The 26,774-nt window shown below is 42.1% G+C and overlaps 1 protein-coding gene and 1 long non-coding RNA gene across 2 annotated transcripts in view; one reads left to right on the top strand and one right to left on the bottom strand.

Annotated features, from left to right (window-relative positions):
* Window positions 1–26,774, bottom strand: part of dlgap1b (discs, large (Drosophila) homolog-associated protein 1b) — a 103,204-nt gene that overhangs the window by 13,806 nt on the left and 62,624 nt on the right. The window contains exons 7-8 of the mRNA XM_059326792.1: window positions 23,964–24,141; window positions 21,400–21,655 (exon numbers count right to left, since the gene is read on the bottom strand). Of these exons, the coding sequence (XP_059182775.1) occupies window positions 21,400–21,655; window positions 23,964–24,141 (434 nt within the window). The remainder of the gene's footprint in view (window positions 1–21,399; window positions 21,656–23,963; window positions 24,142–26,774) is intronic.
* LOC131961877 (uncharacterized) lies at window positions 13,361–15,509 on the top strand. The gene is made up of 2 exons (XR_009389898.1): window positions 13,361–13,455; window positions 14,759–15,509. It is a non-coding gene; the product is annotated as an uncharacterized LOC131961877 (long non-coding RNA).

Below are 26,774 nucleotides of genomic sequence, written 5' to 3'. Positions count from 1 at the left end.
GTGAAGTAGGAATGTGACGCAGGATTCCATCAGACCCTTAAGAAGGAATGTGGAAAGCTCTCTTCACCAACCAGATAAACTCTGCCGAGCACACAAAAAAAGTTATTTCTTCCACTCTATAATATCGGGTTAGATGAGCTTTGATCACCGGACAAGAAAGACATCATTCATATTCTCTTGTGAAGCGAGAACAACTTCCTCACTTAATGGAAGTGGAATTGTGGAATTTCATCTCTCTTCCCTCACAGAGGTAGCTGCAGCCCGCTGCGAGCATTGTCATCCCAAAGAGAAGAGTTTGTGAATGACAAAACTCTAGTGGCTCTCTGCCAAATCCCTCTTTTGACAAATACTTCAAAAGTCCCATGCCGACAACTTGGTGTGAATAGCAGTTCTTCTTGGCAGAGCACTCCCCCACCTCTGGGCTTGATAATATCAAAGAAAGCCCTCTTCCCTCCCCTGAGACAAAGCAAAGTCTCCATTCAGTTCTCCAGTCTTCAGAACAAAAACAGACTTGCTGGCCACCTCTTTTTTGGCTCTGCTGTCCCATTTGTGTGTCTGCATAGGTGTTTCCTTTATTTAATCAGCGTGTTCATGTTACTGGACAGATTGAAGGCAGGCAGCTGCCTTGTAATCTCCAATCTGTGTATCTGTGTGATAGGCCACTTCAAAGAGCAGACGGTTTGGTTTAAGAGGCTAGCTAACAGGAACGGGCTCCCCCGCGCGGGGGGCAAGGGCAAATCCACCACCATCCAAACAAATACAAAGGCCCGGAAAGGGGGCGGTCGGTATGGGGGAACATTGACAGCTGAGCCCAGCTGCACTGTGTTTGGGATGAGGGTCTGCCAGAGGGGAGAGGGCAGAGAATAGTGAACAGACAAGAGGAGCTGAACAAGACTGAGGAGGAGGAGGAGGAGGGATGAGGGTAAATCAGAGAGTTACTGCCTGGCTCCGTCTGCTCGCTCTCTGTCCATTTGTCCGTCTCCCTCTCCCTCTATCTCTCTGTCATACACAAACACACGCACAGAGAACCAGCTGGAGTCCTTTGTGATGGCGTCACCATGGCGACACATAGCAACATGAAGTTTGCCGGGAGGCTTGGTGTTTAACCAGCAGCAAGCAGAGGGGAGCTTCTGTTGGCCATTTGTTTACCTTGACAGGGTACACTGCAGCTGCACTGACACCCACCGTAACACCAGCCAACACGGACACACTGCAGGAATAATGGGTCGCAGCTAGTGTAAATTAAAAATCAAATAAACACCAGGATAACAGCACGGAGAGAGCAACTGGGTGCCACTGTGTTGCAAATGAATATCCAATAATGTTTCCAGCCCTGAAGCGTGGGCTTTGTGCAGCTGAGTGCTGAACTCTACCAACCAGTTTGTCTTGGATCCCTGTCAAAAAAGCTTGTCACTGGATTTCCGGGGCAGAGTCATGAGATGACAATAACCTGAAATGTTCACACAGGTTGACATTACACTGCTGTTGTAAACAACAATGCAGCAATACAAGGAGCGTACTGAATGACTTAACTCAGCCTCCAGTATGAATTACTTTTTTTTTTAAATGAGAAAGAACTACAAAAAGCTTTGACTTTTAATATGTTTTAATGTGCTAAAACAACCGATGACAGCAGACTTGTTGCTTATCACTTATCACTGCTAATCAGCTAATACTGCAGACACACAACAACCCCTGCACACAGAGAATACAATATAGTCCTCTGAGTCACCTGAAAGTCTCTCAGAGAGCCTCATGTCAGTCTACGCCTCTCAGCCTCCAGAGGTCAGAGGTCAGCAAAGAGGGTTTCTGCTCTCCAGATGCCTGAACTCTCTCAGACACAATAGCTCACTGTGTGCGCCTGTGTGTGTGTGTGTGTGTGTGTGTGTGTGTGTGTGTGTGCGTGGGCGTGAGGGGAAGGTGGCAGTCTGCAAGAGCCTTTTAAAGAAGTATATTTAGCATGTGTGAGTGCTTGTCGGGGAGGGAGTTCTCACTGCAAATGGTACTAGTGTTGTAAACATCCTGCACTAACTGCTGCAGTTAAACATAAGCATGCATATCAGCACAAAACATTTGTTAAATATGCCTCCGGTGTCCGACCAACAGTGCTATCAACAAAGCTGTGTGCTCAGTGTGCCCCTTTTGACAGAAACCCGTGTCAACAGTGGGTAACTGCTCTGGCAGGCTTGTGTCTCCTGAATCAGTAGATAAGAGTGTGTTTACAACTGTCAACCACGGCTAAATCTGGCAGGCAGCTGCTCGCTGTTAGGCAATAGATTTACTTCACTTAACCCACTTTCCCCGAGCTTCAAGTTCAAATAGAGAGCCTGGTTACCTGCATTCCTCTTTTATGGCTTGACGCTCTTCTCACCCTGTCAATCAGTGACAGGCAGGGAGAGACATGCTGAGAGTTACAAAACAATGGGGCGGGGAAATAAAATTTGAGAGTTGTGATCAGATTCATTCCAAATTCCCTTCGGCCTTGAGTGTTTTGTCGTTTATCTTTGTCGGAGAAGTGACATTTCACTCTTGAAATATGTAACTGAGGTTATAAATCCCTCTAAATTTCAAAATAACTGACATTTACTGTAACAGTTGTGTAGTCATCCAACCTGTAAATAGCAGCTAAGTGACATTTGTTGCCCTGTCAGGGTTAGTCATCCAGGATTTAGTATAAACATGTAATCCTAAAGTTCCTCCTTGTACAGTACTGAAGCATGTGAGCTAATCTCCTGAAGACTTTTCTTACATGACGGCAGTTTTCTCATTAGACCTGCCCTGCAAGGGCTCCAGGCCGTTTCCATTGTTCTCCATTGCTTCTTGGCAAGGGCTTTACTCTGACTAGTCCACAACCACATGAAGAGACACATCAGTCTTTTGTTTCTGTCAAAAAAGGCCTGCCTGCAGGGGGTTGAAAGAGAGAGCATAGTCACTCAACGTAAGAGGAGAGGGAAGGAGATAAAGAAAGAATAATAGAAAGATAAGTGAGAAAAAAGGAGGAGAGAAAAGGGGGATAGGACGGGATATACGTGTGCTGTGCTGTTTCCTTCAGTTCCTGTACATTCCAGCTGCTTCGTGGGGCATAAACCTGAGCATTAGCCCCAGCGCTAAAGCTAACACGCCCACACATCTCACGCATGCTTTCACTGCACTCATTTCCCACAGCATTGCTCACCGACTGACTGAGACTTTAAGAGTAGACTGGCTCGCTGTGCGGAGTGACACATCGCATGTGCCGGCAATGACAGCACGGGCAACAGTAACAAGTTGTGGCATACCTAAAAACAGATTCATGGAGCTGGGGGGGATCAGTTAGTCATTAAATGAAACTGGCTTTGTGATTGAGCAGTGACTAGGTCGACATAAATCTCAGAATATGGAGCTTGTTAACGTTGAGCACACACATTTAAAGATAGCGTGAAAGAAGAGGAGAGGACAGAGGCTTACTGGTGGCATTTTGTGCTGCTAAGTGGATAATACAGCACACTTAGCCCAGTGTCTGCTACACTAAAAATACCCACAACAACACAGCAATGTTGCCACCACACTGTCTCCAAGTGCCAAACAAAGCTCCCTGATAAAACATGACAGATTGTCCACAAGAACTGAAAGTCTACGGAGTTAAAGCCCAGTACAGGAAAACATAACCGCAAGCCTGGGGAGTAATGGACGAAATAGCAAACACTCAGCAAGACAGACAAAGACAAAGGGCTGACACACACACACACAGTGTTCCTAAAGCTTTTTTAAAAGTAAAAGTCAAGCACTTTTCAAGCATTTCAAACATACCTAAACAAAAAAATGTCCAGACACTTGAAGGCTTTATCAAGATATCTAAATTATGAATCATAATTTTCCAAAATCCCAAAAAAGCAGATGGATTTCCCTTTTTATTTTTTGCTCTCATTTCAGTCAATCTAGCTCTGTATCTGGTGTGAGATGCTAAGAGATAACAAACAAATATGATGGGATCATTTTATTTTGAATAATTAAATATTTTGTATACATGAGTGAATTATTGACCAGATTATGTTTAAAATCGTGCTTTTTTCAAAGAGTATACTCATATTCAAGCATTATTTCTAGCCTTGAAACGGTTAAAAATGAAACATTTTCCAAACTTTCAAGACTTTGTCTGAACCCTGACATACACACACAAGAATCAGCCCTAAGTGAGAGGGCTGAAACACAATGCTGGTGTCATGTCATTACATGAAGGATCACTGCTGCTATTTACATATAAATGCAGCAGAATGTGGTCAAAAGTTCACTTCTTTCCATGGTTTGCATGCAACAAGCACTCTGGGGATTAAGTCCAAGAGGCAAAAAAAAACTTGATTCATAAAATGACTGGGCACAAAAAGTAACAGGAAAGCTGGCTGACGTTTTTTACAAGTGCTTAAGTTTACTCTTCCAGGAATGCCGTGAAACATCAGCGTCGGTGTTGTTTCACAGTCCTGGCTTTTTTCCCCCCTCGCATTCCTTCCTCCTTTCCCCCTGTTTGACGTTCTTTGTCCTGACCACTTGCACATGGACGGGAAAGGAGACACTGGCGGGCTTAATCCACCGCCAGAGGCATGCTAAAGCCATCTGGGCCCAAAACCAAATGTAAGGTCTTCTGCGTCTCCTATATGAGAGGAGGAACGACGTGGGCAGGCGGGGGAGGACGAATGGGAAGAGAGAGAGAGAGGAGAGAGAGAGAGAGAGAGAGAGAGAGAGAGAGAGAGAGAGAGAGAGAGAGAGAGAGAGACGGAAAGTTTGGAGAAAAAGAGAGGAAAATGAGAGAAAAAACAGGGGCTGATAGAAAAGGTAGGAGGTACAAGAGGGGCTATGGGGGGATTTGGAACAAGAACCAGGCTACACTGACGCATACTGTCTTTTGTGGTTTCCAGTCCTGACCCTCTGACCCTATACATCCTGTTGAAGGGGTGGAAGGGGGCGGAGGGAAAGACGAGATGGCAGCTATAGGCACTGGCTGCATGTGTGTGCATCTGTGTGTGTCCAGAGCAGCAATGGAGACAGCATGTACGAGGGTAAATATGAATATCAGAGTCGATGCTACAGAGCTCTATCTGTCCCTCAGGTGTGAGTTTTCACACCCCTCTTCTCTCTCTTCCTACGTGTTTACATCCACTCCCTGCACAATCTTGTGTGGGGGGGGGAACAATAGTCTCTCCAACATTCCCACTCTCCTGCCGAGAGCACTCGTTTGTCTCCTGCATTCCTTTCCCCATTCATCTCTTTCTCTCTCTCTCTCCCCTCCTGGATAGAAAAAAAACTCCAGCTACTCTTTTACACGGGGGAGGGGTCTGAGTGTGCGTCTTAAAAACCTCTGAGTGGAATCAGTCCCCCTTGAACACAACCTCCCCCTCCTCCCCCTTTTCCTCCCCGTTTTACTTGGTTAGTGAAGCAGCAAAGCTCAAAGAAAGGGAGGAGAAAGAGGAGATGCATTCTTCCTCTCCCTCTCGCTGTCTCTCAGTGTGTACCGGGGCTGAGTTGTGGCTTATTTTTAATGACTGGTTAAAAAAATAAAAAGAGGGAGGGCTGGTCGCTTCCCCGCCAGCCGCTTACACACAGGCTCAGTCACTCAGACACACACACACACACACACACACACACACACACACACACACACTCGCATTACTGTAGCCGAGTCTGGGACTTTCACAGAGAAGTCTTTAATTTGCACTGGGGCCTGGCCTCCCACACTGCACAGCCCAAACCACCCACTTACAGCCATGCACCATTCCTCAGAGTCACTCCAACATACTCCCTCCCCTCCTGAACAGTGAAAGCAACATGAACCACGCAATTTAGCTGTCAAGTAAAGTCTAAAAACTTTCAACATTCTGTCAGAAGAACACAGCAAAAAGCATGTTTCGTCTTTTTGTCTCCTTGGTGCAGCAGGAGGAGGTTTAACTCTATATCCTAACCCCTCTTCTGTTTTTCATTCACCCAGAGCTTTGCGTTTGCGGGCCCTGCCTTGCCCAGCTTTAGCACGCAGGAGCCATGAGGATCATCCACAGTAAACAGTGAGGAAATCCTTTCAGGGCTTTGCTTTTCCTTTGCTCCTTCTGATGCCAAAACACAGACAGGAAGAGCAAAAAGGGAGGACACCCCCTACCTGACAGAGCAGACCCTGTCCACCTGATCAGACACGCCAAAAGTGCCGTTTACATCCTGACATTTGGGAAAGTAATCCTCAAAGTAAAAGGCACATTCATTCCTTTTAGCAGGAATCTGGTGTGTGTGTGTTCTTTCTGCAGAGTAGGGGACAGCAGGGGTCCAGTGCCGCAGCCATTCTTTGTGTTTGCCGTAGCCCTGTTAGCTCCTCCCTGTGCCCCTCTCTCATTTCTCCTCTGTCTTCTGCCTTTTTTCCCAAACAGAGGGCAGGATAAGAGGAAAGAATGACATTCTCTTCCTGTGTCAAAAGATATCCAAACGCCACTCTTCCTCCCTAAATGGCTATAATCAAAGCATTCCAGGCCATAACAGGCTGGGACCAATTAAGTCGTAAGTAAACATGAACACCTAACAACCACTGACAAAAGCTTTAAGTCCCGCAGATTAATCCTATTGACTTTTATTTGGCTTTAAAGCATGTCCAGGCAGGAAAGCTGTCGATTCAGGTCATGGAAATACACAATAATTACACATGATTGATACTATGATACAGCAATTCCTGCACAGATATTCAGCAAGTGCCTACAGGAGTAATTCAACATCTGCATAGGTTACTTATGATCACATTACATCAGAGCGTCATGTTGCATTATTTGGGCCAACACTTCTCCACATTACACAAATTTGCTTGGAAGCAGCTGAGGCTATGATGACATCTAGTGAAAGATTTCATATTGCAAGTCAATAATTTTTTTCCTTGCTTACGTGTGGATCACAAGAACATGATTTAGTTTCAAATTAAATTTGACATCATGCACGCTAGAATTAGATGACTTAGGTCAGCAGGGAAATTGAAGCTTAAATGACACATTGAACTGCATCTGTACAAGTTGGAATAACTGGCAGTAAATCCACAGATGTAAAAACTTTTGAACCAAATTCAATCCCTCTGCATCTGTTAATCTGATGACTAACACCCTCAAGCTGACACTGAGCCGTATGAAAGAGATGCTGAGTGTTTTTGCCTTGTGTCAATGAAAGAGCGACAGTGCAAGTTCCCACTGGCTTGCATTCTCAGACAGTCGTGACAGGATGAAGTAATTACTGAGTGGCTGACACACCAGCATGGTCGGGATTTATCTCCTCCAGGAAGAGAGATAGCCAAATCACAGTTTACCCACATGGAGGCTCCCAGTTCGGGCTTGATCCCGCAGCTGCAAACGGAGAAGCCACACACAGACACTTTGACACCGTACAGTCACAGGCACACACCCACATTTCTCAGAAGCTCCATCGAAGTACGGCTGCCAACCACAACTGTCTTTTTCCCTTTTTTACTCCACATGTATGCAGTGCGTGTGCCAGTGTGTCACCACATGCCTCGACCCAGCCCTTGTTTCCTGTCAAACACACCTCCTTGCACCATCAAAGCATGTGGGATGACAGCATTATGCAGGTGTGTGTGTGCGAGAGACGGGAAAAGAGAGAATCGGAGAGACACATGACACCAGAGTACTGTTTAATTTACATCCTCTCTTTGAATAATAATTCCACCTTAGAGAATGGCAGCTTTGATCCACTGACACACAGGTGTATTTCACATGCAGCAGCATACGTTGCTAAGACAGGGCTTTATCTGTCCCTGTAATTAACGCTGGAGCAAGGAGGACTATCAGTGTGTGTGTGTGTGTGTGTGTGTGTGCGTGGGACTGAGGAACAGACATGTCAGGAGGGATTGATGGAGCTCAAAGGAGCATTCCTCTTCAGTGAAAATCTTTTGATCTGCATGTCTCTCAGGCACATATACATCAAGCATAAGCATAAATGTCAGTCAGTATCTTGCACACTGATCGCTCATTTCCGCTCTCTTACACTCTATCTCTGTCTTTTGGACACACACACACACATGCACAGACTGGAAGTGTTGATAAGACTAAAATAATGTCTGACAGCAATAGCACAAGATGAAACTTGTGAGTTGCCCCATTTACTGAGACCCACTGCTGTGACACTACAGAAGGCAAGCTGGAGTTATTCTAATACTGGGCATGAAGCTCCCTCTAGTGCTGATAAACCAGAATTGAAAAACAAAACTGAGAAATTAATAAAATGAAATCACTGCTGAGTGGAAATAAAATATTTATATTACAAAATGCTTACAAATCCTTTGTGATTCAGTTACATTATATTTTTTCCTTTTTGTTTAATCTCCTACATATTCACTTTAAACTCAACCGATCAGTTCTGTCCTCCTCACAGCTACAGCTTAAGGTTAGCTCTGTTCCAATCCCTTACATAGTGAATTCCAGCTGCTTTGCTCCACTCGATAGTTTTGCCCCCCAAGTGGAGAACAAAAAGATACAAAAATGCTTCATTGCCTGCAGATATACTGCTTTATCATAAAGTAAGCAAAAGACAACACACTCCACACAAAAAAAAAAAAAACTTCAAGTGGGTGGGTGAGCATACGTGTGTGTGTGTAGAAGCACTTTGTCATTACTTTCTATTGCACTTCTTATAGTTCATACCTTATTTATACTATGTTGCTACTTGTTCTGATGTATCTGTATCTCTGTGATACTGACTTTTTTTTAAAACTCTGGAATGCAGAATCTCCCATTTGCAGAACAAAGTTACCCTTGGGTACTAATAAAGAAACCTCGAGTCTTGAGCCTAGAGGGTGAGTTTCATGTCATTTTTACTGGGAACCATGCAATATTTAAGGCAAGTAAATAAGGGAAACAGATTCTTAAAATATGGATTTTGCTTTTCTCATTCAAAACATTTGAGTTAGCTAGTTAAGTGAAATAGAGGACAAATTAGGAAAAACTTATCTGTATGAGGATAAACTTTAGACTTTCAGCATGTTTTTCTAGTTTAAAAAAATGTGCATATAAACATGTTATTTCAAAGTATTTTACCGCACGTATGATACAATTGATCAATTTTATGTGGTTTTGTTACCCTAAAGTTTCTTATTATATTTTTTTTATTTTGATGGTTAAAGTGGTGTCTAGAAATCCCATGTGGAATGAGCTAAATGTTTGGCATGACATCAAAATAAAAGCGAACTTGAATACAGAATACAAATTATTGTTGCATCAGAAATTAGCAAAAATATAAGCAACATCAAACTGACACAACTGTCATCTTCCTGTTATTTTGTGCCCACTGATTTTATAAATCAAGTGAGTACTTTTTTTAAAGCTAATACCCAGAGTGATTGCACCATCTAAACTGTGACTTTTGCAAAGGAGAAAGAAAAGTCTTATATTTAACCCTAATGATAGGGGCTTAGATTGCATTATAATCCTGTACAGTATTTTCATTTTGCATTTGTTTCTCATAAATACTTTCATGATATTACTGAATAACTAGGATCTTTATTCATTCAACTTGGGTAATACACGCATATATATTAATTTCAAGGAGAAAATAATGTGTTAGGAGTTGGTATGTACTGAGGCTTGGTACGAAACAGTTTTAATTAACAAACATATTTTCACCTGACCTCTTTATCTTTGTTCTTCTGTCTCTACTTTGTTTTTTCGTGTGGATTACTAGAAATCTGGAATTAACTTTCCCCACAGCACAGAGGAATTAAGAGGCTGATTAAAGAGGGAAGTATAAAGACTAGAAGCAAGTAAAGTCAGTGTGTGAAAAGAAGCATTAAATGTGCAGGGACATTTAGTAATAAAGTCATCAGATCAAAAGACAGCATGATCTGTGTAGCACACCTGAGTCAGATGTTTATGAGCTGCCTGTCATCACATTTCTACCAGAGTTACTGTAACTGTGGACACCTCACACCTTCACTGGATGACTCAAGTAAAAATGTCTGCCTTTCCCTTCGCAAGAACTTTACAAGCTTAGCTTTAACACGATAATTGCTTTTTTAAAAGACACGGTGAGAGACAGAAAGGTGCAGAGGAAGTCTTAGCACCGGTTAAAAGTGAGAGTTGCTGGGGAAATATGACCGGATAATTGACAGTACTTGATGGAGAGAGAGAGAGAGTGGAAAAGGGACGGAGAGACTCGTGGGAGTGAGCTTTGGCAATTCTGGCTCACTCCAATAAAGCCTCACTGAAATGAAGTGAGAGAAAGAGACAGAGCGAATTAAAGTTAGAGAGAAAGCGGGGAATATTGCTGTGACTGACTCTGTTAGTCCCTCTAGTCACACAGGGGTACAACAAACCACTGACAACTGGATATACTTTTCAAAGTGCTATCACTGCACTAAACCACTCCAAACTCATAAACTACAACAATGTCTCAGCATAGAATTTATAGCTAAAACTATCCATCCAGCTACTGTACTTGATACATATATAACAAGTTTTCCACATGAGAAGACAATAAGCAACATAACTTCATTACTAGATATGCAACTGTTCAGGCTGGTGTTTTGCTTCTCTGGCCGTTATAAATATGACACAATCACTGGGTGGGTCTGCACATTCAGATGGAACGAAATAATAGCAATGAAAAAGCTAAAAGCAGTGTTTTATTACAAATTAAGGGGTGACCTCTGGGCCTGAAAAGCAAAAGCAATCCAATCTGCATTCTTTCTATCGGCCAGCAGGGGGCGACGCAACTGGTATAAAAAATAACTAAGATTTTAAAGAAGTCTCTCTGAAAACAACCTTACTTCTCACTTGATTTATTATCTCAGCAAATGAGTTTGAGTTTATGGTCTCAGTCATCATTTCTTCAATACGGCATGGTGTTCAATTACTGTCCCATTTACAGTAAATAGACAGTAAAGCAGGGTATGCTTTAGGGCAAGGCTGCCTCATGAAGGACAAGTTGCCACCACAGTGCAACGGGTCGTCTTCTGATCGGAAGGTTGGTGGTTCGATCCCTGACCATGGCAGCCTACATGTCGAAGTATACCTTGAGCAAGATACTGAACCCCAAATTGCTCCTGATTCTGCGTTCATCGGTGTGTGAATTAACTCCCAGGTGGCACCAGTGTGCCCTGGTAGCTTCGGCCACCAGTATGAATGTGTGTGTGAACAGGTGAATGAGCGTAGAGTGTAGTGTAAAGCGTTATATAAGGGCACCCCATTTACCATTTATGTTCTAATCCAAAAATGTCACTTCTGGCTCCAAAAAACCAAGATGACAACAGCAAAATTAAACAAAGAAGATGTAATGTGTTAATTAGTGATGGTTGAATTAGTGATTGGTGACAGGCCAGCTAAGCTAACCTTCTCTTTGCTGCTGATTCATACAAAACAATCAGATATAAAAGTGGAATCATTAATCTACAGATGCAACGTTTCTCAACTGATTAATACAGAGCCACATAAGAAAGTCAAGCCAGAAGGTAAAATGTTACAAAACATATTCCTTCTTGTACTGAAATACTTAATCAAGCAGTGATTCTGCTCTTTACAATGACCTTGCCCGCTGGGAGCAGTCATTCTTGAAAGCATTTACTGCACTATCAGTTTAAATGCCAATACATTTAAACAGCTGGCACTTCAAAATATGGTTATTTAACTGTGCCCTGGAGAAAACACTTTTTTCAGGATGAATTTTGAGCCAGTAGTTATGGGTTGGAACAATATGTGAATGAAACTGGGGGTAACTAATGACACCATTGGGTGAAGTAGGTACAGCTTATACAGTAATGGGGCCCAGCTGGGACAATGGCTGAGCACAAAAATGAATATGCCAAAAAATTATAATAAAAACAGTAGAGACAATTGTATCACATTTAAAGTAACTTATTGATTGAAACTGTTACAGCTACAGTTGTTGTTACACACAGATGTAACAGATTAACTCTCAGTGTTTTATTTACAACTTGATAATTAAGTGAAACTAAAACCTTCCTGGATAAGTGTGTCAACAGCTGAGCCACTCCTTCATTTACATGATACTAACGTAACCCCATATGACTTTGGCCTACTTGGATCCCCACAGTGTGTGTGTGTGTGTGTGTGTGTGTGTGTCCATGGCATGTTGTTCTCAGGAGGGTGTTATCCGAAAATAGAAAGCTGGTAGGTGAGCGAGCGGGCAGCATAGCTGGCATCAGTGGCGAGAATGGCGTGTGTGCGTGACTCACTGCAACACAGATGGCCGGTTGGAGACTTGGGCCCACAGACAGCTCGTCTGTCACACAGTAGGGCGTTAGGGCCCCTCCATCTACCCTAGCAGGCCTCGAAACTGGTAAGTGGCACCAGTGATATCTTTTCCCCAAAAGGCCTGTGGGGCTCAGCATCTCTCTCCCCTGCCCTCCGGATGCTCACTTTAACAAGCACAGAAGTCTGAGATGAACTCCAATTCCGGCAGGGGGATGGTGGTGGTGGACGAGCCTGACCTAAATAACTGGACCCTGCAGAGGGGTGTGTTGTGATGCTGTGCCAGGCGTTGCTCTGTGTGATGCAGGCCACACCTGTCGTCCTCCCATCAGAGATATGACACGAAAATAGACCGGGAGCTGGAAGGTGTTCACATTTCCCGGGTATCATGAGTGGAGGGGAAAGCAAACAGCAAATAGGCTCAGTTTGCTCGCATGGTGTCAAGTTTGGAGGGAAAAACCAGTTGCAGAGGGCCTGGGAGATTGTCGAATGTTTCATTAATAGCAGTGTCAAGAGCAGGTCAGCCACAGGACGTGTATGACTCCACAGCAGGAATAAAAATTTTATTTTGTTTGCAATTTAATCATTTGAAAAAAGTCCAACCAGTTCATAATTCATTTAGAAAGATTGAAATTAAAGTAACACTTCACTTCTGTTTTTAATTTTAATGTCAGGTTCTGTCACTGGCTTGTTCTTGTTGTTATTCCTGTTTGTTATGAACAACTTCGTCCATTTTCATGTGAAGCATGAATAAGCAGAAAGCTTGGGATGGGCGCTGATAGTTTAGGTCAAGCGAATCGAAATAAATACAAGACTTCCGGTCAATTCTTTCAAAATAAAGGGCAGTGGTGCACTTTTACGTCACGGGTGTATAACATACTATTTTGGCTGACCTTGGGTAGTTAACTTACATTAACTTCCAGCCTCTACGCATCGCTATGTGAATTTTATATGGACGTGCAACAATACAAATTTATTTTATATTGAATCCAAACGAATAGTATGACATCCAGCTACTACTTGTTGTCCCCCTTTATTTTGAAGGCTACGTAGACTAACTTCCTGCCCCTGACTCTCTTGTCGCAGCTCGCCATCAGTCATCATGCCTCACTCAAACAACAGAGAAACACAGCAGCAGCTTCTACTCACAAAGACGAATCCAGTAATCACGCATGCCGAGCAGCGCGCTGTACAAACACTGAAGGAACGACATGAAAGCTGCGAGTCTGCGACACTGAGCCGGGTGAGATGACACGAGGAGTCCTCTCCCTCTTTTCCCTCTTCTCACTGACGATATTGGATCTTATGTCAGGATGTGGACGCGCCTTGATCGCACCCCCCGCCCCGCACAAATACTTTATAGCTCATTCAGCACTGGGTGGGACAGTCCCGTTCACGGCCATCCAAAAAAAAAACTTTACTGCAATGCCTCTGCAACTTTTCCATCTGACTTTTTAGGTCTTTGTTGCTCAGTAGTGTTTTTGAACATACTGCATTTACCCTGATAGAGATTCTTGAGGGTTTTATATATATTAAATCAGCATCTCTGTAAAAATGTATCATGTCAAAGTATCTTTTATATGAGTAAACTGACATCAACATCTTTTTTTCCTACTACTTCTTATTTACTTATTTGTGTTGAATCAGTTCAACAAATCACACAACTAAACTAAAATACACTTTATAGAAAACATTTTTTTAAAGTTGATTTTAATCCAATAGAGACGTTTTTACTAGGAACATCTTTAAAAAATACAATAAAAAATTATATATTTTTTATATATACATAAATAATTTCATATATATTTTGTTATTTTTACATAACGTCATTAAACCTGACATATTTCCAGAAATATAACACAAGGATATGACCTTAGCCCAAATGATAGCTGCTTAACTTGTCTGATATATCAAGAGTAATTCCGATAATCAATTAATCTAACTTTCATTTTTTCTTTTAGTATTTTTATTTCATTTTTTTGTGTATGTTTGCACTATAAATCAATGTCAAGTAAGCCAGACAAAATATAAAATAAAGTGTAAAGAACACCAGACATACTATATACTGTCTTTTTTATTCTCATTGCATTAAATGCAGCTAGAATGACTGTCTCAATAACTTTAAAATCCATGTGCACAAAAATATCCAGCCAAACAGAAGCTTGGATTCATAAACTCAGATAGTTTCATGACTGCCACCTTGTGGTTTAGTAAAGCAGAATGCATATGAGCATTTTCATACCCAGGGGGCAAGGATTTAGTGCAGGGCTGTTACTGCATACAATGCTTACCACTGATTTTTTTTTTAAACAATAGGGATTAATGAAGTTATTATCTTCTTGTAGAGATCACTGTGCACCTACATGAAATTAAACTCTAGATTTAGATCTGTACCTTTGTATCTTGTGTTGCAGGAAAGTACTTGCAGACCCCATCTGCACAAATATCTTATATAATAATAACTTTATGCCCTTTATTCACAAAGGCATAGGGATTTGTTTTTACCTTCCTGACCTTGCTCTGAACTCATCACTCTCTGTTCACAGATACAACAGGCAAGCAGATGGCCAAATCCACAGTAACCGACTGCAGCAGCATGGAGCAAAGACCAGTGTCCTCAGGACCTGATGCTGCCACAGGAGCCTTTCACCTGAAGTCCTCCTCAAACCCACTTTGAGAGGGGACCTTCTCAAAACACACAGGGAACCCCTGAGCAGCAATTTTCTTTGCTTTTATAACGCATGAGTCATCCTGACATATGAAAAACAAATTTCAGGCTTGCTCATGGAAATTTGCGTGGGCTGGTGAAGGTGTGAGGGTAGATCTGGAAGAATGCTGGACCTGAGCTTGATTCCACCAGACTTCAGTGGTCTGTATCCCTGCCATTTATATTTTTAGCACACTGGGAAACCCAAAGATATTTATTCTCACAAGCTCTCTCAGAACAGAACTCTTGGAAAAGTGCCAGTGATAGCAGCGATTGTTGTTAATTGGGTCAAGCTGTCTGCTAGTTTTACATCCACCCACTCACGCAGCTACTGTAGGAAGAAGAAAGGGCAGAAGGTGCAGTGCTGTGCTACACCGAGCCCCTGGGGGCAGTGTTGTACAGCCTTTATTCAACCTGCAGTGCTGTACTGTAGAGAGAGCTGGGAATACATAGGAGCCCCGTGTGATGTCAGTACAGTAAAGCTGGCAAACACTGCAGTGAATTTAATTTGTAAGACTGGAAAGAACATACTGAGGTTATTAACGCAATATGTCTGAAATTCATTGGGGAAAATAAACACAAATGATTCAGTCCTTTTTTCAATTTTGTTCCTTATATAATGAATTTAATTTAAATGGACTTTATTTCTATTTAATCTTTATGTTTACTGTCAGCAATTGACTGATACTGAACACACAGTACTGTTTCATTGCTAGAATAGATTGATAATAATGTTTATTGTTAAATATTCTTTAGTAAAGATATTTGTTAAAGAGAGCAGCCTTCTGAGCACCTTTGCATAGTAGTATCAGTGCAAAAATGGTATACAATGCAACAAAAACAAATATATTTTCATTCCAGCGCAAACATTCACTATATCAGCTGCTACATGTGTAATTTTTTACCCCTCTAAAATTGGCATCGGTCTCAAACATCTCATATCAGTCGGGCTCTATTAGACACATAAAGTGAATGCTTTTCTGATTATTATTCATGAGCTTCAGCTACACAACAAACAGAGAAAGTGTGCCCAGAGCTGCGTCAGACAACTAAATGAAGAGGTGGTATTCCACTGAGTGTTTGACAAGACCATCAGCAAAATGAGCCACAAGCATGCCTCAAATGCTTACTTAAGGAATGCTTTATTGAGCGCAACGCCTCCGTTCGGGGCTGTAGGATATTCACAGCCATTAAATTAAACATTGTCCTGTAGCCTATTACGGGAGCTTGGGGAGGAAAGCCACCCTTTTCAGCCAATCCCTCAGCACTTCTGAAAAATAGATGCTGGGAAAATGAAGCTGGATAATTGACAGCAGGTCAGTGAGCCAAGGAAACAGAGGGTGAGAGGAAGAAAAACAAACTATGGCACATTTCCCAGATTTAAGATCTGTGTGTATACTCTTTCTAATTGAAGGTCAGTTTGTCTTCCAACAGGTTGATTTACCCACGCACCTTACTGCTGTTGTGAAAAGGCAGGGGATCTTGTTGTGTAAGAGGCCAAGAAAGGGAAAGACAAAGCAGAGTGACGAGGTGATGAATATGTTAACTGGAGACGGCGCGGGGTGGAGGAGCCAGGGCTTAGAGGCAGTGAAATCCTCACATTAACCGATTGCTATGGATTTTCCCGAGCGGTAAAAGAGGATCTGCTCCAGATTTTGTTAAACTGATCCAAAGGAGCTGATGTCGAGGCCAACACGTCTGTCCGATACAGTCGTAATGTGTGTGTGAGAGTGGCTGCATGCGTCGGTGTGTGAGTACGTGCTGGTTTGAGTGGGCACAGAGGCAGAGGCAAAAGCAGCCACAGCCACTTGACGTTCAAAGAGAAGAGATCAAAGGACAGCCCCTTTACTTCAGTCTCCTTCCTCCGGATTAAAATGATCATCAATAATAATGGGCTGGAGCAGCGCAGTGGGCGAACTGGAGAGGAGCATGAGCAGAAGCTGATAGGTCTCTCACCTGCCTTTGTGTGTGTGTGTGTGTGTGTGTGTGTGTTTGCATGTGTGTGATATCTTGGTGGTTTGCCGCAGGGACAAGTGGGAGCACAAACCATAAGGGCGGGCTGTTTTTCTGGAGCGTCTGTCTGAACCATCCCTCTGAAACATCATGCAATATTCACCACAACAACGTCTTCACTTCTCACTTTGGGCTCCCAGGAGATTCGCCGTGAAATGTAGGAATGCATGTGTGTATAGGTGTTTGTGCGTGTGAGCGTCTGCATGCATGCCTCTCCTGCAGCAAGGAACAACAGAGAAAAGCTGTGACTGTTTACTTGGCAGGAAGTCAGTGTACCATCAGTTATTATATATGGGGAGTTATATAATGCATACTATTCAAGCCTCAACAAAAGAGCTTTTTTTTTTCCTCCAAGGCTGCCAGTCAGTTATTTTGATTGCACATTCTAGCATCTAATTATCTTACATGACTTTGCCTGACTTTTTTGCTTTTCCGGGCATTTCTGAAATATTTAGTGCAGAGTCGGATATATAAGACCTTTCAGAAGAATCTCAGTAATGACTTTTAACACAGTGTCCAAAATATTCTACAACAGGGGACTGAGGGGTCCCAGCATTCACAGTACAATACTGTTATTGGGAATTATTTTAGCCTTGATAATCATGTAGTGACAGCCCTATGTCATGTGTTTAGAGAGAAAAGGACAGTTAAATCACTGTTTTCATTATTTCCTTTGAATAAATGAGGGCCTTTATATTGCATAATGAAATGTTTATTCCATCTGCCAAAAGTAAACTTCTCTTTCTTATCCAAGAAGCTTCCAAAACCTCCAAATCACATCTTGTCATATGTGCATTGAACGGAAATGAGGCTTCAAATATGCAGAAAAGGACCAGTACCATCTTAATTATAAATTTATGGTTTGCAATAATTTGTCAGGGCGACATTACTTAAAGTCTATAGTAGTAATTGTGTATGTAAATAAAAATGTCTCAAAATGATTTATAAACGCACATACCATGATCAACAAATATTCCACGATTTGCAAATGTAAAAAAATTCCTCACTAAATACATGACTGGTACTAATAGATGTCTATTTGTGATACACTGTTGCTCATAAAGTTGGAATAAAAATATTTTTACCTCTTTCCATGAAATGATTGTGACAATGTGATTTATTCTTGACGGATAAAGTGTATATCTTCTCAAAACGTTATTAATCAAGCTCTTCCAAAGTGATTACTGATGCATTTAAATAGGAATAAACAGAGGATTCTGTCTGAAAACAGTGTATATCCTCTATATACCATACATATATCTTGTGTACATTTCTCATGGAGTTGCATTTATAAATATGCTTTATAAATAATATATGATATAATATAATCTTGTGAATCGACCGTCACACCAAGCTCCTTCTTCCAACAAGGCCGGATTAACTGGGCAATTGCCCAGGGGCCCACGCCCTCTAAAGGGCCCAGGGCAGTGTGGGCACAAGCAAAATATCTGGTTATCTCTCGCTTATTTGTTAAACTGTCCATCGGAGCCGTTGCTCAAAAATGAATTTTGAATGAATGAAGTGTGATTTCTGTTTAAAAATGAGCTGAGGACCACAATGCTACTTGATTCTAGATTCTTGGTTTTTGTTTGTGTCTTGTCCTCCTCTGTGATGGCTCTATCAATTCAATACATTTGTGCTGCTGGGAATAGGTGTTAAATAAATATTGGATGCTTTGAAAGTGGTTGCTTACTTATTTTTTTGTGAAAATTGAGGACATTTTCCTTCCCTTAGTAAACATATATGTATATATATATATATATATATATGTGATGTGAGTGAGTGGCCTTGACAAGAGGACATAGTGGTGCATTTGTAGTTCTATGAGTGTTTTCCTATCACATCATTCTAATCTGACAATTAGTTATTGATGTATTGAGTATATTTACTGTATATTACTGTAATTTATTGTATTGTATTTTGCCAGATTATGGTGATTGTGGGGTCGTGATGATGGGTCCCTTAAATATTGTTGCCCAGGGTACAGCAAAGTGTTAATTTGGCCCTGTCTTCCAATCACATCATTTTGAATCATTCTTAGAGATCAAGAGCTATTTATGTGTTGATACCAAAAGAGACTAATTAAATTTTATAAGAAATGCACACAAAGTAATATAAAGTATTTTTTAAGTATTACAAATGAAAAAAATAGAAATAGACATCTTTTTGTACAAATCTGAGCACATTTAATAAAAAACTAACACATTCACAAGTGAGAAATTGTGTGTTTGTGGGCAGCAAAATACATTTGAAGGTCATGGAATGTTTGTGGATTATGGTATATAGAGGATCATTATTCTCTCCATAGATGCAGTGTGAGCTAGGTACACATTAGCAGCTGCCTGTTCACCTTCAGTCGCATCTTCTGTGCTAAATAAGAAATGATTACCTTAATCTTTGAAAACCACCTAAAATAGGACTCTCAAGAAGTGTTAATTTATGTTTAGTGGTGTTAATTAAAGGGTCTGAGACCACCTGTGAATCTCTACACTTCACACACTGCATGAACAGTGTGTAAAAGTCAGAAATAGGTAATTACGTTAACTCCCACGTGATCCGTGCACAAGTAAGAGAGTGAGGCAGGCGAAATGTAGTCAGACTGAGATCTTTTCCTTCTCTCCTTCCAATCTCCCCCTCTATTCCACTCCTCTTCAATCACAGCCTTTTCCCAGGAGGAGAAAAAGGAGAGGTAGCTAATTAATTACAGAGACTGACGACTCAGTGGTGAAGATCTAAGGAGGTGATGAATTGTGCAGGGGTACAACTATGACAGTAATCTGAGGCAATCCCCTACCTTCACTACCAACCGCGGAGAACTGCTCTCCACATTGCTTCATAATGCATCGCTCCAACCCTCTCTCCCTGTCATGTTAGCTCCAGCCTCAGTTGCAGATGACTCCGAGACACAATAAGGTCGGCAGCGAATGAAGGTCAGGGGTCGCAACAAGTTGACAGCCAATCACTGAGAGCTATTCAAGCCCTGGCAGAGGATTGCTCTTAATTGGAAGCAGCAGAATTATCAGTGACCACACAGCTCTAATATCTCTTCTCTGTACTTCCACAGTGTCCATTCATCATGTGACAAACTCAGGTGCCAAAAATGGATGTTCATTAAATTGCCAACAGCTGTGAGGCTACTGCTGCAGACGCACACACACACACACACACACACACACAGCTTGTTTTTACCTGCGAAAAGGTGGTATCTTTACATTAACAGCAAATTATAACAGCTCAAGACAGCTCCATCAACAAAGCGCGTGAGAGACACTGGACAGCAGGGAGTAAGAGAAGCTTCCTGTCTCATGTGCAGCAGCAGTGTATGTAGCACTACAGAGCAGCTGTCCCTACAACACCCCACCTGATAGATGGTCTTCATTATCTCCTCCTTCCTCAGGGGAAGGAGCTTCGAATGCCCCTCTCTTGATCTTATCAGTCTGCTTTAATAGATCAATAACTAGCACCGCACAACAGAACATACTGAATCCTGTATTGCCTTTAATTGTGTTGTTAGCCTGAAATGTCAATGCATATGAATTGATAAAAGTACTGGGATGCAACTTAATATTTTTGACTAATTGCATTAACTAGAGAAACAAATGATAGCCTTAGAGGAAGTTAGTTGCAGCAAGACTTAAAAAGCATTAAATAAATGTTTGCTCGGAATCACTTTTAAGCCCCTTGAATTGATTGAACTAGTTTTGCATTCTTCCAATTTGCAGTAAATGTGTTTGATTAGCCGACTGTATCCTTGTCGGAAAGGTTTGGGGAAATGCTGTCTTTTAATTGGGATAATTAAAAAGGAACAGAGGAGGAAGCCAGAGTGCGTCAAGGCGACGGTGACTCAACGTGCACAATGTAATACAATGACGTTTGGATTTTCAGTGGGAAACATAGAAGCACCCAGTGCTGGGTGCCAGCACCACTCAGCATCAATACTGCATGCAGTAATGCTGGAAAGCCAAGCGCTCCAGACCATGAGGCACACAAGAGGGCTAAAATAAGATCCAGCAGCCACTGAGCTTTACAGCTCGAATAAGCTCTTATGTGGGAAAAACAGTTCTGCATTCATCATATTGTATCTGAGAAGAAAACTGGGTCAGATGGATAATAAAGCAGAGGGTTTGGGTCTGCGTTTGCAAAGTGAAACTACTCCCTGGTCAGCAAACCAAAGGAAGTCTTCCATTTGTGAAAAATATTCCGTGCAAGGCTAGTTTCCAACAGAAGAGAATTAGGAATAAAAGAAGTTGATTTGATAGCCCTTGATCCAAAGTTTCGATCTCTATACAAGTTTCTCTGAGCAATAATTAATTCATTTTTGTTGCTGTGACACTATACACATGCTGCATAACTTACAGTCACAGCACATCTATAATACATATTTCTACGCACACATCAATTTATAATGCGCGATGGATTATGTATGTTCACACATGTTCATGAGTCAGTGTGTGTGTGTTCACCGACCTGTGCTGCTCTGGATGGTTCTGACAGTGGTGGTGGTGCGCGGGGGTGAGTTGGTCCTCCTGATGCCCACCGTGACGCCTCCCTCCTCCTCTTCCTGCGAGCAGCCTTTCTCTATGGCACGCACGTAGCTGTGGCTCCGCATGCGGAAGCAGCCGGGCATGGGCAGGTCCAGGGCATCCACAGCCTGCGACTCCATTTCACTGAACACTGACTCACACACCGCCTCGATCTGCCCGTTCACCTCCACCTCGCTCACCTGTGAAAGAGGGGACACACGCAGACATACAGTGCGTGCACGCAAACGCCCAGACGGAAGTACACAAATAGGAGCGTGCACGCCCAAGCACAAGGAGAATAAAAAAAAAAAAGAAAAATATAAATGCACAGGCGCACTCCAGCATAGTGCAAGACAAAAGAGAAGGGACGATATATATCACAGAAACAAAAGCCAAGGGAGCATCTCTGTGCTGCAAGATTCAATGTTACACAGCTATTTCACTGATTAAAGCTTCAGTAGGCAGTTTTATGTACAAACACACTAAAATCACAAATTGGGTGCTCCAAAAGAAGATAGTGTCCCTGTAATTCAAGGCATGCTGATTCACCATATTTGCCAAAAAATGAATTATGTTGTTTGAGATCAACACTTCTCTGCTCACAGAGAAATAACAAACGTATTATTGGTCTTTTAAACAAGAGCAGATTGGTCCTCTTACAAGTTCTCTTTTATCAAATTTGTTAAGAAAAAAAGCAATCAGAATATGAATGCAGTGAACAATGTTCTCAAACTAACAGTGCAGTTTGGTCTTATTTAGTTAAGTATCACAGATGAGTCAAGCTGTACTGGATTGAGATAAGCCCACATGATATTTGAAAGCAGGGTTTTTCCTTCTTCATTCTAAGAGAAATAAATGTCCACACAAGCACCGTTTTAAAACAGGTGTGGGGTTTTCTAGCAGTGACCTCCATAGCACATTCTGATGTGTACATGTACATTAATGTGTTAACATGTTAAAAAATTCAAAAGCATAGAAAAACAATGTTTTTACATGTAGACTAGGCATAGCATGTTACATCACACAATGCAAGTATGTCGTGTCAAATTGGTCAAACTTTTACCTCCACACTGCCTCATGAAGCTTTAAGCCAAACATAGAAATTCACCTATACTTGAAAAAGGGATAAAAAACATCCAAGGAGTGCAGAGGGGGAGGAATCACTGTAGGATACAACTTCAAAGGGCCGTAGAACAGAGTGAAATACTACAAGTGTTGTTATTAAGGTGAGAATTAGGAAGTGGCAAAGCTAGGACTACTGGGAGTTGAGATGTGACTTGAGGAAATCTAACTACATCGACATCATGAGCATCAGGGTCTAAAGTAAAAAAAACCTTGCTACAGACTTGTGAGATGGGTGTGAGTTACACGTCGGGTTGTGTGAGGGCAGAAAACATGAGGCTCCATTCTATTCCTTGAAACTGCCCTTGTTCAGCTAGTCCAGAAACACAGAGCAAAGCATAGGAATGGGATGTAGCAGAGGATGGGGGCGTTTAGTTTGGGTGTTTGTCAGTGAAGAGAGTGTACAGTCAGACAGATGTGAGTATATAAACTGTAGAGCTTGGAGTCAGAAAGGTTTGTGGACCTCGATTTAATCCACTGATGTTAAGCCACTGTTTTGTGTGTCAGTTCACACTCTATGCGCATACATGTCAAATGTGAGAGTGAGTGAGTGAGATAGAGAGCACCTCTTTAATTCAGTGGCATTTTTGTAGATGCCAGGTCCAGTGTGTCACTCTCCTCTGGGCCTGCTCCATGCCACGACTTGAAGGGACGTCTCAAGGGTCCATCACTCAGCCTGACGAGGCAAAGTGTTGCCCCTGGGCTTTGGAGGGGAGTACATATCCCCGATACCCCGGGCGAAAAGGTAAGCTAAGCTCACCTGTCACTCCAAATAATGTAGAGTACAAAGCCGTGCTCAAAATCCAAAATGACTAACATCTTATTTTGCAGCGGTCGTGAAAATTACAGACCTCCATTGTTTAGTGTTGCGTGGTCAATTCTTCAACATTTGCAAATAACGATCAAATCAAGGCAAACGCCCGTCCCCATTTGGAACCAATCCCAATTTCAATTATTCAAAAATTCCTATGGCTGCATGTTAATTCTTGTTTTTCATCTCTTTCATAGCAGATGCCAAATTGAAGAGAACATTTTTAGCCTGTCATTTTGCATCACAAAGTATGCCGAGGCAGAAGGAGCATATTAGGGTAAAGGAGAGGGTTGGGGGGTTTTGCATGCCCTCCTGTTTAATTAGCCAATCTGAATATGCCTGTAATCGTCTGAGCTGCAGAAAACAACATGCAGACATATACACTAATTGGGAGAATGGGGGTGTTTGTACGGTTCATACTTTGCCGGATGGTGACCTGATTGTTAATTCAGGCCTTAGGACGGCTACTGATGGGATTTCCCCCCCCTGCACGACCTTATTGGACATAGCAGTGGAGGTACAGGGGGTATAAGGGCAGACGGCAGAGAGGCACGGGCCCCCTGGGTGCCACTAACCTGGCTGATGGTGCTCATGGCTCTCATGTAGCTCTCGTTTCGCGAGCGGAATTTAGGCGAGGCCAGCAGCCCTGCCGGGTCCAAGCTGTCCAGACTCCTATTGATGGAAACCTCACTCACCGCCCGCAGGTAGCTGTGACTCCGGATCTGAAGCTTGGGCGAGTGCTCTGTGGAAATCCTGCCGCAGCAGAGGAAGGGAAGGAGGGATAAAAAAAAGAAAGAAGAAAAAGTCAAAGCAGAGAAAAAGGAGCTTGGTAAACAGTGAGGCGAGATAGAGGCGGAAAAGGAGGAGAAGGAGAGATAGCACGATAAAAAGAGGGTGTGAGAAAGTATTTGCAAAGTACTTGCCAGTGTGTATGAACCTAAAGATACGGATCAATCCACAATTGCTTCAGGAGACACCCTTATCTAATCAACAAGCGCAGTAGTATTGAGAAACAATGGCAGTAGCTTAGGTAGTCTGTCCTTGAAGCACCTTCTAAAACACTTAACGGTGAGAACACTCTCATACATTTGCCAGAAGAGAGAAGAGGAACTGTGTGTGTCTTAATCTAACCACATTCACATAAAAACTGCTAAAAACATAATCAACCTTAAATTACAAACACATTTCCGAGGAAGATGAATAGGTGTCTCATTAGCTCTCACCTGCCTCCAATCTGAGCGCTCAGCATGCATCGCACCTACATGCATGTGTGTGTGTGTGTGTGTGTGTGTGTGTGTGTGTGTGTGTGTAGGTTATGTAGCAGTTGGATGCCAGCTAAACAATTCATTAATCAGGGGAAATGGAACCTAAAAAGCTGACTCGCTTTCCTCCTGATGAACATTGTGGCCTAGTAAACCAAGTCCCGAAAAACTAAGTGTACAGAGAGAAATGATTTCAACTCAGATTAGAATACACTCACAAACACATACTGTACACATATACACACACAACTCTGACTCTCTGCCTCCAGGTCAGGCCCGCTTTAATTATGCATTTCCACCTTTAAATAGAGCGTGGCTACCAAAGCAAAGCAAACTAGATTACTCATTCTTCGATGGAAGAATGGAGGGGAGTGGACAGTGGAGAGAGCCGGGGAAATGAAAGGACAGCTGACATATTGAGATGGGAATAAAGGTGATTATTCTGGAAGAACTGTTACAGATCTTAAAATATATCGCTATGTTGGCAAACCAGCCTCCCAGCTTTTTAATATTGAGCCCAATCTACTGATAGTGGCTCAGATAAGGCAACATGGATGACTTAATATTCCATAGCTCCGACTGAACCAAATCAAACTGACATCACAACTGTTAACACAACACACGAAAAACTTCACATACTTTGGTTTTTATAGAGCATTCTGCAGCAGAATTCTAATTGAATTCTTAAACATAATTGATCAAATCAGACATTTTTAATGTATACTCAAAACATTTCAAACCAACTTAAAAGGTGCATACGCCACCTACTGTATTGGTGTGTGTAGATGCTGCGTTCGTTAAGCAAATGAAAGAATGTTTCTTTGTATTATCAGCCAGTAATTGAGCAGCTATAACTTTATTATGAGAATAAAGCATAATAATACAACTGCACAACTATCGGCCTATAATTAATTGTTCCGATATATATAGTATATTCCTAATCTGCATTTAAACCAGTTTTTTTCCACAATATTTGCAATTTTCATGCATTTCTCCACACTCTCATGGGTCAATTGAGAATCACTCAAGGCAGGAAAAAAAGAATCAAATTGTACATCTGAAATGTCAGAGATTGGTATGAATCAGTCTGTGACTGTATGTGATGCACAGAGGAATCAAGTCAAGGGAGAATCTACCCAACCCATTATCTCCATCTCTATGATTTCCCTATGGGGGTGATTATCAGCAGAACCAACCGTCTTTTGTGGCAACATGAATGGCAGACCTAGCCTGTAATCAGTCCCACCTAAGGAGGGGGGGTCCCTCTATGGAAAAAGTGACATTAATGAACATGTTCCTCTCTGCCAGTCAAGGATCAGGGCTGGCTAAAGCCATCTGTTGATTTGTACTGTATTACTGAATAATCCTGGATCTGTTTTTTTTTCTTCCCTATCTTCTCCATCGTCTCGCTTTGTCTCCTTGCTTGACCTTGTCTCTCGAGTTTCCCCCTGCTTCCTCATCTGGGAAGCTTTCTCCGTCCAACTTCCCTATCCTCCATTTCCGTTTACCTTCTCCTCTTTCCCCCTCCTCTTAGTCACTGTCTGAAAAAAAGTGTTCAGAGTGATTACTGTGGTTGGAGGGACAGAGGGAGACGGAGATGTGATTACTGCAGCCCATTATTCAGGATGTCTTTTCTCGCTGAGACATAAAAAAAATAAACATGATAAAATCTAGGCCAGGAATAAATGAATTTGCGGCAAAAATAAAGCTGACTGTTAGTGACTGAGGGGGACAAGAAAGGATGTCATTTTCTCCTGAGCTTGTTTGTCTGCCAGGAATAATCCCAGCTGTTTAAATGCATGCTTCATCCGTGCACTGTGTGTTTTAATAAAGAGGAAGGTTAGCATTGGGTGAGAGTAAACAAATCCCACAACTTCTCAGGAGCAATTCTTCACTAGTCAAGGACACAATAGTCACAGAATGAGGCCTGAAACATATGGAACAACAAAGCTGATTATTGAATCAGAGAGTAACGCAGTCTTGTGCCAGCTCCCAAAAGCACAGTGTGAAAACAAGACGTCAGCTGCTCCCTCCTCGTTCTCTATCTTCAATGTGCAGCACTGCAGCTTGGTTTGTTCCACTGGGCTCCATCAGATGATGATGGCATTCCCCGGGCCAAATTCA

Source organism: Centropristis striata, chromosome 23 (assembly GCF_030273125.1).
Source record: "Centropristis striata isolate RG_2023a ecotype Rhode Island chromosome 23, C.striata_1.0, whole genome shotgun sequence".
NCBI lineage: Eukaryota > Metazoa > Chordata > Actinopteri > Perciformes > Serranidae > Centropristis > Centropristis striata.
This window is presented reverse-complemented; position numbering and strand designations above follow the sequence as displayed.